General features: G+C 37.6%; 2 protein-coding genes across 2 annotated transcripts in view; both read right to left on the bottom strand.

Moving 5' to 3' along the window:
- Positions 1-15,805, bottom strand: part of LOC107660775 (protein SCAI-like) — a 37,140-nt gene extending 21,335 nt beyond the window's left edge. Inside the window, exons 1-3 of the mRNA XM_016450189.1 lie at positions 15,550-15,805; positions 15,021-15,090; positions 5,613-5,724 (exon numbers count right to left, since the gene is read on the bottom strand). Coding sequence (XP_016305675.1) covers positions 5,613-5,719 — 107 coding nt within the window. The 5' untranslated portion in view covers positions 5,720-5,724; positions 15,021-15,090; positions 15,550-15,805. The remainder of the gene's footprint in view (positions 1-5,612; positions 5,725-15,020; positions 15,091-15,549) is intronic.
- A 263-nt stretch (positions 15,806-16,068) lies between these two features.
- On the bottom strand, positions 16,069-19,527 carry LOC107660768 (serine/threonine-protein phosphatase 6 catalytic subunit). Its single transcript, XM_016450185.1, has 7 exons — positions 19,402-19,527; positions 18,666-18,761; positions 18,492-18,557; positions 18,219-18,360; positions 18,028-18,107; positions 17,487-17,696; positions 16,069-17,001 (listed from the first exon to the last, which is right to left on the bottom strand). The coding sequence occupies exons 1-7, from the start codon at positions 19,474-19,476 to the stop codon at positions 16,753-16,755; spliced, it is 918 nt and encodes a 305-aa protein (XP_016305671.1). The 5' UTR covers positions 19,477-19,527; the 3' UTR covers positions 16,069-16,752.
- Positions 19,528-20,082: the final 555 nt, after the last annotated feature.

Below are 20,082 nucleotides of genomic sequence, written 5' to 3'. Positions count from 1 at the left end.
GTTATTATATATATATATATATATATATATATTTATATAGCCTAGCTTTATTATGTTTTTCTCCGCTCGCAGAAGTGCTGCAGGTGCGTGATGTGATATGATGAATCCATCATGTTCTGCATGTTCTGCTGTTTGCTGCTTTTTGCGCATGTAAAATTAATCCCCGGGAAACAAATGTTTAACGGGTCATTCAAACTGGGGTCCTTGACCCATAACCAGGGGGTCTGCAAAATTATTTGCTATACTGTATTTTCCAGACTACAAGTCACATTTTTTATCATCTGAAACATGGTATAATTTATATTCTAAAGTGACTTATATAATGCATTTAATTTGTTTACAATATGCAAAATGTAAACACTTCAGGGATGCAAACCCATCATGGGTGAAAAAGGTGACAAAGATGAGTTCCCCCCCATCATAAAACCTAAAACCCTACATTTTTTAAACACTTATAATAATTTAAAGCCTTTATTATTATTTTTTAAAAAAATTCACAAATTCACTTGAAATGTTCACTTTCATTCATGAAGAAGGCTTGTCTGTTTAACTGAACATGACTTTGAACACAACTTGTATTATCTTAGAGTTATTGGCATATGGACATTAATTTGTTGCCAGAAGATAGTATTTAAATACTTAACTAGTTAACTACAAATTAAGTTAATTATTAATGGTATAATAATTAAATGCATTCAATATTTTGGCTTCTTTTTAATTTAATTTAAAATTTTAATTTTTCAAACACTGCCTAAAAAGAACACATCAAACGAGTGCTTTAGGTTATCTTTACCTGTAGAAGCTGCTAAAGGCAACACAGACTTGCTGCTGTAGTTTTGTTACTCTGAATTTACTCTGCATCACTTAAAGCACAGCTCTGTTTTGACATTGTCAGATAGTTCATTCCGTCCATTGCTACAGTTATCTTATCACCGTCAATAGCGGATCAATTTGGCGGATTCACTCATGTTTGTCATTCCTGAAACAGTATATGTGGACAGTTTGGTCCTCTTAAACTTTTCTTCAAACTGTGAATGAAGTAAAAACCGAGCAAAGAACGCTTCCCTTATAGCGTAACTGTCCGAGCTTACTCGCGCGGAAACTCCTGATATAATCAATAACTAACTACACAATGAATATCTTATTTACATCGTGTATGCATTCTTTTTGTCTTGTGATAACAGGAAGATCTGTGAGCATGTAGAACTACATAAACTTGCGGAAACAAAAATTAGATCGGAGCGGATTCCAACTAACGTGCAGTAAACGCCTCTGATTGGCCATTGCTTTCAACAGAGAAGCCTGTGATTGGCTACAAAACTCAACTCTGCAAAACACGTAAATAGAAACTTTTGGTTTTGTAATTCGAAACCAGAGCATGCACACAAAAACACACAGGAGCGTTTGAAAGCGGGTGACTTCAAGCAGGTTGAGTTGGTACACTTTAAAAAAACGCGGATCTACACGAATCACACAAATGACCCATTTTGAATTCAAAATGGCGAATTTCACCGAAAGGTGACAAGTTTGCATCCCTGGTACTGAAACTTGCCAAGCGGTGACGCTGGTGATGTGCACGTTTTTCTCGGTACCACCTATAATATGCTGCTGCTAAGTGCAACCCTAGCTAACCTGTTTCCCAGTAACCCTATTAGTAACTGGACTATTACCAGTTAGTGGTCGACCGATATATCCCCAAGGTCGATATATCGGCCGATATTTGGCATTTTTCAAATATCGGCATCGGCCGATAAGTTTTTCTGTTTGGCCGATGAGTTCGAGGCAGGACTTTTATTTTGTTGGCGCTGAGAGAGGCAGCGCCTGTGCACACAGCGTTCACATTCTCCTTGTTCACGTAACAGTTCTTAACAGTCGTCCTTAACAGTTCTGTCTAATACGGACAGAAATCTGTCTAATAATCAGAAAGAACTGTTAAACAAAGGAATTAAAATGTATACAAAAAAAAGTATTATAACGATTGCTTTTATATTATTATTTACAGAAAGGCAAACATTATAATACGTTCTCGTTTGCCGTCAGCATTCAGCAAATACGCATTCATATCATTTAAACAAATCTTTGAATGACTAATGAACATTTCATTGAAATATGATTCCCAAATCCCAATGCACACAAACTTCCCAGATTACTGAGTGCCCTGTTAGTTACAGTGCTTACTTCCTTTTTAATTATATATTTATTAAATATTTATTTATATATTTATAAATATGTTTATTTTACACATTTATTATTATTATTATTAATATTATTTAAAATTTACCAATATCGGTCGACCACTATTACCAGTAATTCATCTTGCAAATAATTAAACGAAAATAAGATGGAATTAACAACGAAAACGTTTGTCATATAATTATCCTTAAGTCAATCTCATCTCCATCATTTACCGCTGTTATGTTTCCTCTTTTCCTCCTCTTCTTGCTTTTTTCCGCTTCTGGCTGCCAGATGGATATATAAGTGCTCTTCAAGTTTAAATTAGCAAATGCACAAGTAAGCGCTGTGCCAGTTTGAAAAGGAAAAGGAAAAAGCAAGCACATCTAGTGTAATGCGAGAGGGGTCCCCCTAGGGGGGATGCAGATGTGTTGCTCCATGTTATATTAATAATGACATTTTCGATTGTTCAAATGGTCAGCTGTCGGGGGCCCCCTCAAAATGCGGGGCTCCAGGCAATTGCCTGCCCTATTGCTACGCCTCCGTTTATATGGAATGATATGAAATTGAAAATGAAATAACAAACGTAAATGTCTTCACTGTTACTTTTGCTCCATTTAATGTGTTCTTGATGAATAAAGATTTTTTTTTTTTAAAGAAATTCTTACTGACTCTAAACATTTTAACTGTAGTGTATATGTGTTTGTATGTGTGTTTGCATTTTTTAACTCTGTGTTACATGCTGATGAAGAATATGAATGCGAATATGAAGATGAAAATGTCAAAGCCGCTATAAATGTCTCTACTGAGTCAAGCTTGCTTAATAAAGAGATACCAAAGAGGTGAAAGATAGAGAGCGCTATCAAGTAGTGGAAGTATTAGGTAAGGAAATGAGACCAATTAATAATAGCCGTTTCATTACTGAACTCTACAGGGTGTTGCTAAGCGTCAAATGCAGAAGTAGGCCGCTACTGGTTAGACAGCCTAATTAGCATGGAGAAACAGGGCATGGGGTCGTGGCCTCATAACAGGCATCTAGTCTCGTATTTGGGTAGACACAAGCTATCATTAAGGTATGAAACATATAAATGCATTTACATGCAAATTTATATATATGTACTGAGCATCACATGAAATCCTTCATGCAGGAATAATAAGTAAAAAGGACTAAATGCACCTTTATGCTTGGACTAGATCTACAATACTAATGCTGAAAAAAGTCAGTGGAAGCAATTTTTGTCTTATTAGTTGATTATGTTTGTCAATGCGGTACACAAACTGAAAATATCCCAAATGCAGGAGAGATATGTATCACTTATCATTTTTGGGAGGGTTTCAGATAACATTTAGAAGCCTTAAGGCTAGGAAATTATTATTTTTTTAATTATGAAAAAAATAATGCATTAAAATTAACAACACATTTTAATGCACCCCTCCCTGCCCAGACCTGTACGTCATCTTACACTGCATGCAGCTGCTGACAAACATGATGCAGAATGATGACTTAACATAATGTAGCTTATGAATGCAGTTTTATGCCTGTAATATTCAAGATATGAAGGCAAAAAAATGCCCCTGCATGGGTTTTTGTCCTAAATTTATATCATATGATATAGTTTAGCAACATCACAGAAGCAAGAGTGCTGTTTTTTCCTGATTTCGCTTATTTTTGCAGATTTTTGTTTTTTCCTGTTTTGCTACAGATGAGGTTAAGAAACAAATTTCCTTGATGCGCAAAAAACCTCCTGCATGAATATATGAATGTCAGAACATGTGGGTTCGTCTATGAACCAAGCTCCTGGACTGTAGCAGTCTCAGTCGCTTATGCAATATAAATATAACAAACACAAACCCTGTCCATAAGGACAGGGCATGGAAACAGAGATAAGAGAGGAGGGAAGGAATACAGACTGTGAAGACAAGAAGAAAAGAGAGAAACAAGAATGGAGGAAGAAAGCAAAAAAGAGACAGAGAAGGCTAAAAGAGAGAGAGAGAGATAGAGCCCACAGCTACTGACACACTTGTCCTATAAATAGTCTTAGCTAAAAATGACTGATTAACTCAAACGCAACCTACTGGCCACTGAGAAATGGTGATAAACGGAGTGACGCGAATTCATTTTTTTAAGTGTGTGTGTAATGCGGAGACAAACACTGGCAGATATGAGGGGGTGGAAGAGGAGAGCTGAAGATTCATTCAGATGTAAAACTGAGCTCACTTTACCCAGACACTGGAAAATATAAAGGGCTCTCATCTCCCTACGGATGAACAGGCAAACATCAACACATACATAAAGCACAGCACAGATGAGACGTTAGAACCTTCTCATTTATAGATACAGAGAAAATCAACCACACCTACAAAATTGTCTATGTTCAGACATGTCAATATACAGTAGTTGTCAGCCCTGTTTTAGAGTGCTAAAAACGGTTACATTCACAAAATGTTCATTTTTGGGTGAACGATCCCTTCTATCCCTGGGTGAACTATCGACTCTTTGAGACTGAATTCAGTAAACTTGTACTATGTGAAGTAGGCTGCACTGGACAATCCTCTTTGACATAATAAAAAACGAGTGCCATTCACATTTTTGTTCATATGGGATCCCAGTAACTCAGTGATGGTAATATGAGCTTTATGTCAGCCAAAGGTTCTAGATTCTGTCACTGGTGCTCCCATCAGTTTCGTGGTCTGAGAGCAACCCAAGCAATATGCTCAATGCTCTCATAAATTTAAAAAGCATTTGAAGCTGCTGTTGGTTAATTAAGATTTGGCAGCCTTGACTAGACTTGGTTATTAAATAACGTTGTCTCAACTGTGATAAGACATTCCAGTGTTACATAAGTCACCATATTTGATACTTACATCAGTCACTGTCACTATATGGTTAAAGGCATGATTTATGGCTATTGCGAGAACAGAAAACAAGCTTGACTCTGGTATTCAAATGAACTCCTCATGGGTCATACCCAAAAACAGATGAATAAATGAACAAACAAAAAGACATACGAAAGAAACAATGAATGAGAAAAAAACTGAAGGAAGGAATTAAAACAGAAACAAATGAACAATGCATGAGCAAAAAAAAAAAAAAAAGGAAAATGAAAACAAAAACGAAAGCAAAAGCAAAAGAAAGAGCAAAAACAGAAAAACAACAAAATAATGGACAAGCAAACAAGTAAGAGAAAGAAAACAATGAAAACAAATAGAAGAAATGAACAACAAATTAACAAAAGAATGGACAAACATTAAAAAAGAAAATTAAAGCAAAAGCAAGTATGAAAACGGAAGGAAGAAAGAAAGAAAGAAAGAAAGAGAAAAAGACTGAGCAGAGTAAGTGTACATAAGGTCACTGCAGCATTGGACCCAGACAGCAATCTGGAAGGCAAACAAGAGCACAAATAAACAGCAAAATGCTCAGACACCGAGAAGAGACTGACCTTAAGCCATTGAAAAGCTGTTTGGACTTGTCCAGGAGATAGCAGAAGTCAGTGACAGTTTTCCTCTCACAGAGAGGGATGTCATCCTCTGCCCCCACCCCCGTCATGGCAGCTGCTGGAAACAAAACAAAACAAAAAAGTGAATTCAAAACAGACCTTCGGCAGAGTTATGCAAAACTGAGTCGTTAGCACAAGCAGGCATCAGTGGCGGAAGCAAGTTTTATGAATCACAGTTAAATGAGCACCACAGAAGTCTGAACTGACATATTGTGCGTATAAGAATCTGCATCAGTGACGTGGGCAGATGTTGAATCAGCTTTGACGAAAACTGACTAATTCCACCTCCAAACCAACTGACACGCTCTGACGAATTTGCATGAGTTGGAACAAAAGTTTCACTGAAGCCCTTAAAATAATCCATTTATATGAATTTCATGGAGATGAATAAACCAAGATATATTAACCTGAAAGTAATTTTTCTGTTTTGACAGTCCAGTGGTTCCCAATCCTGGTCCTGGAGAACCCCCGACACTGCATATTTTAGATGTCTCTCTAATCAAACACACCTCATTCAACTCATCAGCTCATCAGTAAAGACTCCAAGAGCTCAAATGTGTGTGTCAGATTAGAGACATCAAAAACGTGCAGTGTTGGTGGTCGATACGACAGTGATCTTGGATATCACTGGTGGAGACTTAATCTAAATGTAAATACACAATTGTAACATTTATAAAAAATACTGTTTACATCTTTAGGTGTAAAATGGGGATGTACAATATATCGGTACCATTTCAGTTATCAACCGTTATTAGATATTTTTCAATTTATCAGTACCAGTCGATACTGGATATTTAATTGTTCATGCCCATTTCCTCTATTTAGATGACATTTGCCTTCATCTAACATTCACTTAACACTATGCCCAAACCAGCGACGCTACAATAAATAAAAAATATATATTTTCCATGTTACAAGGGATTTTTTCAATGATTTCTATTTCTGCAACATCACAGCTGACAGCTCATGTACTGATGCCATTTTGTATCATAATAAAATCATTTAATTTGAGTTTGTATATCATTGTGCATGACTTTAATAGCCATATAATGAAAGCAACAATGAATAATTAACCTCAGATCTTGAAAAGAAAAACTTAAAAGAAACAAGAGCATTCAAACTGGGATCTTTATGTAAACAAATATGCATATTCCATGGCAAACATTTTAACAGCCACCGAGTGTATTTTCAATAATGTCAAAATCATTTATTTAAATTAATTTGCAGAAAGAGCCCACCCACTCATTCTTCTGATTGGCTGTGATTTGTAATTGATTTTGTCACGTCTTGTAGCTGTGATGCGTCTGGTTTGGAAAGAAAAATTGTGTGTTGCTGAAATCTTATCGCATTGTCTGGTTAGAACATGGTGTTAAAGGTGGGGTAAGTGATTTCTGGTAGCCAATGTTGACATTTGAAATCACCAAAACAAACACGCCCCTACCCCAAAAGGGTCTCGCCCCAATTTTGAGAGCTCCGCCCCGCACATACGTACGCAACCCAGGCAACGATTAGTTCGGTGAAACAAAGCAAAACCAATGTTACACCGTGTCTACACCGGACGCGAGCGGCGCGGCATGACAAAATACTATAGAACTCATTATAATCAGTGATACTGTCTACATTGGATGCGGCGCGACACGACAAATCCCCAACAGAAAACTGCTGCTGCGTTCTGATTTTCAACGGTCGCTTTGTCGCGTCCAGTGTAGACAAACTTTAGCTGTTGCGGTGCGACAACTGTCGCGTCCGGTGTAGACACAGTGTTACTCACCTATCGATAAGAAACAAAGCAACCTCAGTGTCCGATCGCAGGCCTTCCGCTACTTGAGTTCTCTCCAGCACTGGAAAGCTGATCCGATATTTACACGGGTCCTACTTCTTCCCTTATTGTAAGCCTTCTTTTCCTCTTTTGTTTTTTATCCGCCATCTCTATCTTTCTGTTGCTCGGCTCGGCTAATGTCCGTCCTGTGTAGTGATATTTGGCATTTTTCAAATATCGGCATTGGCCGATAAGTTTTTCTGTTTGGCCGATGTGGCGGGACTTTTATTTTGATGGCACTGAGAAGAGCAGCGCCTGAGCGCACACCGCTCACATTCTCCCTCTTGTTCGCTGTCGTCGTTCAGTTCTGTCTAATATGGATAGAAGTCTATCTAATAATCAGATAGAACTGTTAAACAAAGGAATTAAAATGTATTCAAAAAAGTATTATAACGATTGCTTTAATATTATTAGTAATAGAAAGGCAAACATTATAATACTTTCTCATTTGCCGTCAGCATTCAGCAAATACGCATTATATCATTTAAATCTTTTAATGACTGATGAACATTTAATTTCACAAACCTTGCAGACTTAGTCGAAGTATCCTGCATGATCGCGTGTTCTCTGCGTGACGGTCGGTCCGTGCAAATTGAATGCTGACAGGAGAGTTCAGCTTGACTGGAGACACGCGATCGACAAACTTTAAAACTAGCGATTTCAAATTATGCTGCATTTTATGCATTTGCCCACTGTCATATTCGTGTCATTTTCATTGAGTGCTGTATGTAAAATAAGTGTTACCTTGGCTTTATTTATATAAAAAAAAAAAAATAAAAAAAAAGGATTCCCAATGCACACAAACATCCCAGAATACTGAGTGCCCTGTTGGTTACAGTGTTTACTTCCTTTTTAATTAGATTTTTATTAAATATTTATTTATTTGTTTAAAATGCTTTGTCTTCTAAAGTATAAGTATGTTTATTTTACACAATTATTTTAATCCATTTCAAATTTCTTAAAAATAAATTAAAATAAATAAAATTATATCGGCTTTATATCGGCCACCCTGCTTTCCAAAATATCGGCATTGGCTGTCAAAAAACCCATATCGGTCGACCACTAGTCCTGTGCACTGAGCGCCCTCTCCTCCACATCATGAGTAGACACGGCCCTTACTGCTGATTGGCTACAAGTTTGTTTTGGTACTCGGCCCAACTCAGTTTTCTAAAGCGTTTTTTGGAAAAAAAAACATACCCCACCTTTAAGTTAATCTTTTAAATGATAATAATTTAATAACACAGTTAAATGTAATCTTAAACCTCAAAATGAATAGCCTTTTTTCTTACTGTACATTATAGCATATAAATTCACTAGTGGCATTTAAAATGATTTGAAGAACGTAAAGTAAGGTAAATTTTCATTTCATGCTGACTTTAAGTCTTCATTTCGTTTGCTTGCCACTATGAATAAATAAACCACTAAAGGACAGAAGAGATTTAGGTCCTGCCAACTGCCTGTTACATATGCCATCACACACTTGATCTTTACTGGCTGAAGAATGGGATATCTCAAAGGCCCTTCCTGTTCAGAAACAAGCTCAAAGCTTTAATGGCCTATAAAGAGAGCATATAGTCTACTCTGTGCAGATGGAAGAAGGTCAGCTCTCACAGAGGGCCATTTAATCTGCATGTTTTCACATTAACCAACAAGAAACATAATTCACTACTCTTAAATGCTAAACATCACACAAATTTGTGTATTTACACATTAAGTATGTTGTGAATATGACTTCGCTTGTGTGTGACACTATATGGTGTCAATCAAACAACACAACACCACACATGGCCTCTCTGTGGTGGCAGTAGTGTTGTTTTTGGCGGCCTGTTTTAATTTTAGTAAGCATGAATTTAAGTAAGCTTTGTGAAAAAACTAGAAGGTCAGGTGAGATTCATTCATGAAGTGTTAAGAAACTTGAATAGCCTTGACTCAATGTAGTCAACAATTTTTACAGATGATTTTGAATGAAGCATCATGTCTATATGTCCGCATCTGCGAGAATAAATGCAAAATTGGTATGTTGAAGGCCTATTCTCACCAATAAGAGCAAGATCTGTGTGATGTATTGTGCTGACAATGGAAGCCACAGCAGGGAGAAACATCACTTATTGCCTGAAACAGTGTACAGTGTCAGCTTGTGTGTGTGTGTGCGCATGCATGTGGTCAGGCCCAGTGGGTAGTAAGTCAAACGTTCAGCTGTCAGTCCAAGGTGGTCTGAATGGAAAAGACCTGAGCATGTCCATCACCCCTGCTCAGCCTCCAGATGGCTCACCATGGTCCACTTATGGATCGTTTCAGTCCACCTTTCGTTTCAACTGCTATCAACAGATTCAGAGAATATTTGGAGATATTTCACCAAAGAAGAATGTCCCAATTAAAACAATTAATAATTTAATTATTATAACAGTAGTTAGCAACACATTATTTTAGGTTGGACAAAATATAACACTAGTACATACTCGATCACAAAAAAACAACAACATTGCAATGCAAATTTGTAAGGCACCCATGTTGAGATGCTGAATTTAGTTTGGTGTACCAATGAGGGGGGGGGTAGGCTGAATCTACCCAAGAGGTCAAGGTTTAGCTTGTTACCCTGTTAGCTCCTGCTGGTAACGAGACCATCTGGTTTTAAAAAGCACCGTGGGCATTTAAAATCAGGAGTGTATTCTGACAACATAATGTTTCTTTTGTAGGCATATATGCCATATATTGCTAATATAGGCCTATTACTTTATTACTCAGATGATGCTCTGTAGATCTAATATAAAACATTTCAAATCACAGTTTCGGGTGTTCCTGAGCTTTCCGTATGGTTTTCTACAGTACAGGTATTATAAGCCTCCTCGACTCCACCACAGTCCAAACAATATAACTGTCAATTGTCGACAAGCATTTCTTATCAGCTGACACATAAAATAAAATAACTATTATAAATACATTTAATTTTAATTTAATTTAATTTAGTGTCACATACGTGCATGATCGATCACAGGAATGTGAGATGCTTAATAAAAGGACACATTATGCACACCGATGTTACATGAATGTGTAGCCTACATCTCTGTATTATTCACCTTACATCATGTCTAACTTTTAAACATGCTTGTATTAAGGAAGCACATTCAGCGTTTCACAGTGGTTGTTTGCACAGCCTCTTCATACCGAACAGAAATTGTTGTTGAATGGAAAAGCTGTTGTACACATTGTTTTACAGGAGCTGCCATTCATTCTAGTCTGCAGTTATTCTCAATTGAATTCATCCTCTTTTTTCAGCATGAGACAGACACTACAGTTGTCGTGCCAGGAGAACAAGAAAATCTTAATATTACATTTTATAAGCTAATTTAATATTAAAATGTATAAGCTTATGCAAGTTCTTAATTAGTGTATTAATGTAAATGTTTTTGAGAGTAAAATATGAAAATATTAAATGTATTAATACAATGGTACTAATTTTATAACTTAATGATTTCAAGTGTAGTTTGGCAAAATTAAACTTTTTTTAACAGAAAGGTTGATCTTCATGCATTTTTATAAATCAACACAAACTAATTAACTTGATCAAAGCCTTGATTTGAGTAGATTAATGACTGTAAATGAGTGTGTCATGTGTTCCTTTCAGAAAAATTTTCATGCACTACTGTTCAAAGTAGGGGGTCAATAAGATTTTTTGGAAAGAAATTAATCCTTTTATTAAGCAAGGGTGCATTAAATTGACATTTACATTTTAAATAAATGCCATTCTTCTAAACTTCCTCAAAGAATACTGAAAAGAATTATCACAGTTTCCACAAGAATATTAAGCAGCAGCACAACTTTTTTCAACATAATAATAAGAAATTATTCTTGAGCAGAAAATCAGCATATTAGAATGATTTCTGAAGGATCATGTGACACTGTGATAGGTGCTGAAAATTCAGCTTTGCCATCACAGGAATAAATTACATTTTAAAATACATTAATACAGAATTGCAAAATGTATTCTAGAAATGTTATTTAAGTGTTCTATAGATTATTTATTAGCAGGGTTCATTATAAAAATTTTCAACCACAAATCCAAATATCCATTTCACTAAGGTATTCTAAAAGCCAAATTAATCAGGTTTGTATACCTTCATCTTGGTCAGATGATGCTCAATAGCCACACTACATTCATATAACATGCAAACGACAACTGGCCCTCATCGAGAATAAGCAAGTAGGCTACATTAAAATAACTGTTGTTGATCAATAGTCAGATCAATATTGACAAGGAGCTTGAAAGAGCTCTGTTTTCTGGTTGTAACAAGTGGTAATTGAAATGATCAGGATGTACATATATAGACACAGAGCTACGGAATAGAATCAGCCATAAGACTCAGACCAGAGGATGCGAGATCTTATGCTGAAACAAACAACTTGTCCACTAAGACCCTATGGATGTAATCTAGGAATGAATGGAAGATGGGCTTTGGAGAATTGATGGTAAGAGTGGAAATGAGAAATGTATAAGAAAGACCTCCTTGTCTCATGAAGGAAACGCATGCATGCTCTTGCTCTATAGCCAGCAGTGGTAAAAGGCTTCTGCACAGATATGTGTGCTTGACCCACATTTCCTTTCCTTCCATAAAAATGCATGAGCTATGCATCTACAGCAAAAGAACTGCAGGATGAGGCAGTATGTGTATGTATGTCCTGTATGTAACCTACACATGCAACTGAAAATCTATGCCAAATCAATATCCTATTATATATCACTTTTTGCAGTCATTGCATCACCAAACACATTCTATTAATGGTACTGAAAATTAATTTCACTGACATCCAGGCATACACCAAATATTATGCTGAAAGTAGACCCACTATAAACTATCAAAAGACCAGCCTACTTGGATACACAAAGTCCAAATAAAAACAAATAATACTACAAAAGATCAGTCATTACATGAAATTAAAACTGCAATCTGCAATCGCTCTCTCAGTTAAAGAGATCACGCAAACACATATGCTGACTAATGCATTTAACCTTAGCGCAAAGTCCTACATGACTGCTCATGTTAATGGAATACCGTCACTGTGAAACGTCAGGACTCAAAAGAGAGTGAAAGTGAGTTAGGGATGAAAACATGGTGGACTTGGTAGCAAAAGAGCCCAAGTCTCTCTAACGGTATTCAGATCCACACAGGAATGAGGGAAGAAGTAAACGCAGAGAAAAATAGGACAGGTGTCCTATATAACACAGGACACAAACAGAGGGAGCAAAAGCCTTTGCTATGCTTAGAAACTAGCTTGTAATCTTCCCCTATAGCTAAAAAAATAACTTTCACTGTGCTTTTTAACAGTTGGTTCCAGTCCACAAATTTGATTGACAGAATCGGTGTTTCTTCTCACTCTGTGGTTGCTCTGAGCTGGGTTTCTCTCACTACTAGGCTGAGTGCCACTTCACAGTCTCATCGACTCAGATGTGCGTCATTGCTTATGTCGCATACGACTGATGGAAGTCCTGCATTGGGTTTAAATGGAATGTCTTAAGTCCTTGTTCACTTGGAGTCCACTATGGAGCTGATTATTATTATTTAATTTTTTTTTTCTTATGTATTTGTTTGATGCACTATTCTATGTGGTAATATGCCGTTGAAAAAAGCTGTTGGAAAAAAAAAAATCTAAAATTATAATTAAATATCAATATAATCAACTACGATTGTGTGTAATAAACAGTCAGCTTAATGTGGTTATATGGTTACATCCCAAAATAATTCATAAATCATATATAGAGTTGTGTGAGGTAGGGGTAAATTAAGCACGATCTGCTGTAACATCACAGTTGTGTTGCTCTGTGATTTATGGAGCTACCTAAAGTTTACATATGAGTTCATACTAGGGCTGCACGATTAATCGCATGCGATATGTGAAAGCACGCAGGTGATGGAGATTTACCGCTGATTACAGACCGGCTTTACTGATAAGATGCGCGTTAAATATCGCATGCGATTAATCGTGCAGCCCTAGTTCATACAAACTTCCATCATCCACTTAACGAAGTGGAACGTGCTTCAAAATGGCGATGGGATTCCCAAACGGAAAGTGCTTAGGAGAGTTCACGAGTGTTTGTCTAAAAACAAAGTGAAACGCACCGTTAGTGTGCACAGAACGTTTTGAGCATGGGAGGGTAAATCACCATCTCTCCGCTCCACTCACATATGCCATTCCAGACCATGTGTGTAGTTGACACAAAACGCTGAAAATTTTGTAACCGTTTTTACTGGCGGAAAAAACACAAACTAACTGGCATTTCTTTGCCTGAAACATGGCGATCTCAAGTCCATATGAACCACAAGTTGTGACCGACTTCAGTATTGTGATGAATTTCCAAGTGAAACAGAATATTGAATGAGAAAAATAGAGGGAGGGACTTGATTTTATCACACCTCCTTGGCGTCTCTAGATCGCAGCAGACTGATGGTTGGAGGGGAGTGGTTAAGGATGTTGTGCCCAATGCCTAACAAAGTAAATAGGGTCAATTTTGATTTAATGTGGACTTCAAGAAATATCGTACTCACAGTGTTGTAGCCCTACTGATTGCCAGCACGACCCGAGGTACTTGATTCACAACCGTGTTGATATGGACTGTTAAATAGGGTGCAGACAACTAAAATCAGTTTACAATGGAGTTCAAATAAAAAGAATATTTTAAGATAAACTACACCCATAATTGTCAATAACTAAACAAGAAAATACCCATATAATAGTACCTATAGTAACAGAAGAATTCTCTTCCATGAGCTCATTCTTCCATAACAAGCCAGTCTGTATGACGTCATTTTTAGCTAAGCAACCTGGTGGCTCTTTTCACAGATGGTGTGTGTGAGAGCTGATGCTGGGAAAACATGATTGTCTGCAACAAATCTCTCTTTTTGTTCTCGGTCCCAGTCATCCGATGTCATTTAATCTCGCATAATTATCATAGGACCTAATTTGAAGTTCAATGCATATTCATAACACAGCCATAATACGCTTCCTATACAATAATATACAATTCGCACTTGCCCTTACAGTCATTATGCACGCACGGCCGATGCAGCCTGATCGTGAACAATAAAAGAAGCAGACAGCGAGCGCCCTGCAAAATTCAATCCTGTGCTATTGCAGGACAGAATGAAGCAAGGCTGCATATATAGTAATTCTTGCGACAGCCAATTATTTTTCAACCGTCTTCATTCAATAATAATACAGAGATGCTTATTGGCTCGGGTTCCATTCACAATATCACTCCCGACTCGAATATCAGGGTGGACTAAAAGGAACAATAGACAAAGGGTGAAAATCAAAACTAAACGTAACGCGTTTGGCAGCGTGCATCTCTGCGAAATAGCGCTCGTTCCGTTCATTGACCAGGAACGCGGAATGATTTGACTGATCGCTGTTGTTCTACATCAATTACCAGTGTGAAGAACAACAACGGTCATTTCTGTGACACTTCACACCATCCAGCACATCTAAATGCATTTACTCCGGTGCATCAAGCCTGCGTCTCAACTACAATGACTCACCTCTAGCGCGACGGCTGTGTCTCTCTTTCTCAGATCAGGATGCGGTAATACACGACAACTCTGTGTGATTCTGTCAAAGATGAAACTGTAGGTTGGATCGTGTCAAGGCAATAGAGGCGACAGAGCTGCGTTAACATGGTTTTAGTACGTTCGGAGAGCAGGAGCGTTCTTGTCCTCAAAATGACCATCAGAGTTGACAAAACTGTGGCTTTAGATGCTGTGACTGAATGCATTTGATGTGCTCTGTTAGGCTTATTTCACACACACACACACACACATATATATATATATATATATATATATATACATACATATACATATATATGGGGATGATATGCGTTATGCTTTCTATGAGAAATATTTCGCTTTGACTGAAAGCTACAGAATATATTTTAATGGTGGTGTGTCTGACTGATGTTTGACTATCTTAGTCCACTAAGACGTGTTAACTTCAGTCGTGTTTGTCTTTTACCTAACGCATACATCGCCGAGTGATATCTGTCAAAAAGTCACTGATTTGAGACCCAACCTGAGCACTGGTGTAGTTTAGTTTAGTGCGGCTATCTTCTGTTTCAGCTCCTCGAGAACAGCGTTTCCAGGTAGTGCGTGCCTGTGATTCTCGCCCCGACACAAATCTAGACATCCAGTGCGGTGGCGCACCGTCATTTGCATCCAGCTCATTCAAATCACCCTCCCAGGGAAGAGCAGGGAGTATCTGCCATTCGGCATCTACTGCGGTCGACGGTTCAGTTTGGCCAGTTGAATTTTCATTGACTGTTGTGGCAACCCGCTCAAACTAACATGCTTATCAGAACTCCACCGGGCTGTTAGTGACGTTCGGTACATTCCATTGGCTGGCTGCGATGTCAGTCAGGCTACAACTTACTCAAAGGGGCGGGACTAGCGTAGTACCGCCATCTACCCGTTGGATTTAAAAGGGACGTGCGCCGCTCTGCGGTGTCTTATTGTAGTGCCTTTAAAACTATCTTGTGTGGAAAGAAAAAGTGATATTTTCATGCTTCCATTGATTAGGAGACAACACCAGAAATGTAACTTAACAATAAAGGCGTTTATTTTCAATATTTAATTGGTAAATGGGCTGCCGTCTTCTACAATAATAAAATACAACAAATCTGAGAAAAAGAAGATTAAATCAATACAATTATATTAATGTACAAAATAATCACAGCCTTCTTTGTCCTGTTGTCTGTCTGGTCATTGCCTCAACCCTTTTCTACACTTGAAAGCTTCAAAAAGAACAGTGTCTTTGTTTTGGAGAAATTAGGAGCAGACTGACCAGGACCTAGTTGTGTTAGTGACTCTCTTTCTGATCTGATCTCTGAAAAACACAAACACCACATTGTTCTGATCAGGTGAGATGTTACGCCATAACCTTTTGTCATAAGATAGTCAATGGCTGTTAGATCTACATTTAAAGCCCTGTAAGAAGAGTGGCTTTAGAACAGCATGAGGATGTCCACTTATTTACAGTCACATGCTCACATTAACAAGATTGTACTGACCAAATAATGACCAACTTGAACAATCAAAATAGTCCATAATCCTGACCATAGTTTACGGTTGTTATTCTGGAGAGCACTTCGATCTTTACAAAAAATATTTGTTAAGTTAAAAAAAAAAAAAAAAGGCAACAGAGAAATTAAAGACCATAAAAGAGCTCTTGACAGAACAATGAAAAGAAGAGGGCTGGACGCAGGTGACAATGAAGACCTCAGAGGAAGTAGGGTGTTGTCGTTCTAGGTGGTATGACCCTTTCAGAGTCAGGAACGGCCCGGAATAACTTGGGCTCCCGTGTGTTCACATCTTTGAAGACCATGATGGAGGCAATGTTACCACAGCGGTAGCAGTAGTTTGGGGCCGACCAGACGGTCACCAGCTTCTCGTCAAACATGAATTTGTAGCCCTCGTGAACTAACTGATGTGCACGGCAAATCAACTTCAAGTTGTTGATGTGAACAAACTTTAATGAAAAAAAGAGAAAAAAAAATAATCATGTTTTGCAAAACCAGAAACATTTACTGAAAGTTTTTACTTTTACTAGTATGTCACACTTTTATTAAACAGCCAATACATTGAATTAAATAATTTTCATTAATTGCTTATTTCATTGTCAAACTAATATTCAGCTCACAGCGTGTTTCATTAAAATTCAATTCATCCAAGAAAATACAGAGGCCACAAAACTAAATACAGTTACTTTAGTCACAGTTTTTACCTGATTTGAAATTATTGTATTTCTAGTTCTCAATTTACTGGGAGATATTTTTGTGAAACTTCACTGCACTAGTAAAGTATATGAGGATGCCAACAACTACACCTAAATTTCAACGCAGACAGTAAGTGACAATATTCAGTTTTCCACTTGTAATTATAGAAATGTCTCAAGTGTTGTTTACACACTTTCCATCGGACTAAACTGACTGTACATGGAGAGAATGCTCTTACCTCATTGGTAACCTTAGCACCAAACAGCCACCCAGCACCCCTTGGGCTGATTGCCCAGGTGTCCACATCCTCTGGATCGGACCAGACAAGATCACAAAATGCTCCCTTGTGAGGGATTTCCTGGTTGCGTTCAATGGTGCGTATCTGGTCCAGAGTTTTGATGTCAGGTGAAAGGCCACCATGTACACAAAGGATTTGCTCATCTATCAACTACGGGAGAAATCAAAACATCACAATACGTACAGCAGAAGAAAAAAAATAACCATAAACATTCTCTCGGACCGTTATAAAGTGCAAAATGTCATTTTCAATCAAAGTGACAGTGTAGAGTTTAAGCATTAAATATACAATAAACATATCTGAAGTAATGAATTTAGATTGTGTACTATATGTACACTATTATATTATAGACATAATGGATAATTATATGAATAGTATTATTTGTATACATAAATTATAACAATAATTAAACATTACCACCATTTATTATTATTATAATATTAAAAATACATATAAATTGTATTCTAAAGACAATACTTACAGCAGCAACAGTCAGCATGTCAAATACTTTAGTACAGTATCGCCAGGCATTAGCATTTCCATATTTCGTTTGGCACTCATCTATAAATGGAAGGAAAGAATGGAAATGAAAATCAAAAATGCACAACAAAATACAATAAGCATGTTATTATATGAAGTACGATAAGTATATTATGATTTCTGCAGTCTCACCATAAAAGCCATAGACTTGTGTGATCTGCCTGCTCTCGTGATTGCCACGCAACAGTGTGATGCGGTCAGGCCACTTTGCTTTAAGTGCTAGCAAATATGTGAACGTTTCTAAGCTGTAGTATCCTCGGTCTACAAAGTCACCCTAGAAGAAAAGCAAACATACCAATGTCTCTTTAGTATAAGCTTGGGGGAAAACATTGTTTCCCATGAGTCACCAAATATGAACTATAAAACAATATTTATTATGTATAATTATCTTTATGGATACAATACCATGAAAATGTAATTTGTGTCTGGTACTTGGCCCCCAGTTCTGAAGAGTTCACATAGGTCGTAAAACTAGAGATAAAGAAAAGGTTTAGGTCAATATGCATTTTGTTAACAAAACAAGGACATTGTCACATCATCTGTGCATAACAGAAACACATTCATGGGGCCTGCTCGCACCTGTCCGTGAATATCCCCACATACAGTGACTGGAGTGGATACTGGCTGTACATTTGATTCTTCAAGCAGCAGGTCACATACATAGTCACACAATCTCTGTCAAAGCAATAGAAGAGAAGACAGCAGGTTTGATCAAGCTTGTAAAGGAAATGGCATCACTGATCATGACAGCAGCAGCAGATCACTGCATCTAAAGTCATATGAATTCATTTAATTCACATTTTTTAATATCACACATTAGTGGCTTGGATGATACAGTCTTGAACTGCATTATGGACTAATTCAGAAGCCTAGCTGTTTACGTACAGGAGCTCTATTTAAAGCCAAGAGAATGGAGGATGTTACAGTCAAGACTAAAAACTGCTAATAAGCAAATATAATAAAATGAGACTAACTAAAGGGCTGACGATGGAAAGTAGATGGGCGTTTCAAATGAGTACGCTTGATGGCAACAACGTAAGTTAGCCACCCCGGGGATCCACAAGAAATAAACTGTTACACACCTTTATTAGGACTGACTGCTTTCTTTGGTCGAATATCCTGTTATTTCTGCTAGCACGTATACAATTAATCCCGGAACACACTAAATGGATTCATATGCAGCGCTAACGACTGCATTGCAACACACTGACTGCTACGTTACTTTACCAACCATTACCGCATGACTTTACAAATATATCAACAGCTACTATGTTTAATATTCTGAGAGAAAAATATAATTACTGATAACAGTCACCTTTAAGTCGTTCTCTGGAAGGTATTTGCACTGTCTCGCAATTTCCACATACTTATCTAGGTCCAACGGCGCCATTTTAAGAACAACAGTCGATGGAAGAAGCAAAGAGGAAGTCTTTCTACGTCATGCCGGGAAGTAATGATTGACACGGGGATCAGCCAATCAGTACTTTGATACGATCCCGAGCGCCACTTTCACCGCAGAACACTAGATTCAGGGGGCGTGGCTGGATTCAGATCCAACTCCTCCCACCTTACATATACCTAAACCTACCCGTCTCCACCCCCTGATCCCTAAACCCACTCATCTCCACCCCTAAACCTGCCCATCTCCAACCCCTAGATGTGGATCCAACCACGCCTCCTGGAGTCATGATACAATGGCTGAACTGAATGTGCGGGAGAAAAATACAGATACATCACAAAAAAAAAAAAAGTAGACTACATAATCATTATCTTGGTTACATTATACAGATGCTAATATTTGCTGTATTTTAACACCACAATAGCTACACACATTTGAATGTCCATCTCCAACCCCTAGATGTGGATCCAACCACGCCTCCTGGATCTTGTGTTCTGCAGTGAGGGGCTACTGACTTGCAGAGTCAGTACTAGTGTCGGTGGTCATCATCACGCTCTCGAAATAAACCTGAAAAAAACATTGCGCATTAAATAGAGG

This window comes from Sinocyclocheilus anshuiensis, unplaced genomic scaffold, assembly GCF_001515605.1.
Source record: "Sinocyclocheilus anshuiensis isolate Anshui unplaced genomic scaffold, SAMN03320099.WGS_v1.1 scaffold2607, whole genome shotgun sequence".
NCBI lineage: Eukaryota > Metazoa > Chordata > Actinopteri > Cypriniformes > Cyprinidae > Sinocyclocheilus > Sinocyclocheilus anshuiensis.
Note: the sequence above shows the minus strand (reverse complement) of the source record. Positions and strands in the feature narration are given on the sequence as shown.

What these genes read in the sequence shown, in the direction of transcription:
- LOC107660768 (XM_016450185.1), bottom strand. Translation starts at nt 19,476, where the DNA reads ATGGCGCCGTTGGACCTAGATAAGTATGTGGAAATTGCGAGACAGTGC. An exon ending in ACACAAATTACATTTTCATG is followed by an intron (nt 18,361 to 18,491) that starts GTATTGTATCCA and finishes CTTTTCTTCTAG; the next exon opens with GGTGACTTTGTAGACCGAGG. An exon ending in ACAAGTCTATGGCTTTTATG is followed by an intron (nt 18,108 to 18,218) that starts GTGAGACTGCAG and finishes TTCCATTTATAG; the next exon opens with ATGAGTGCCAAACGAAATAT.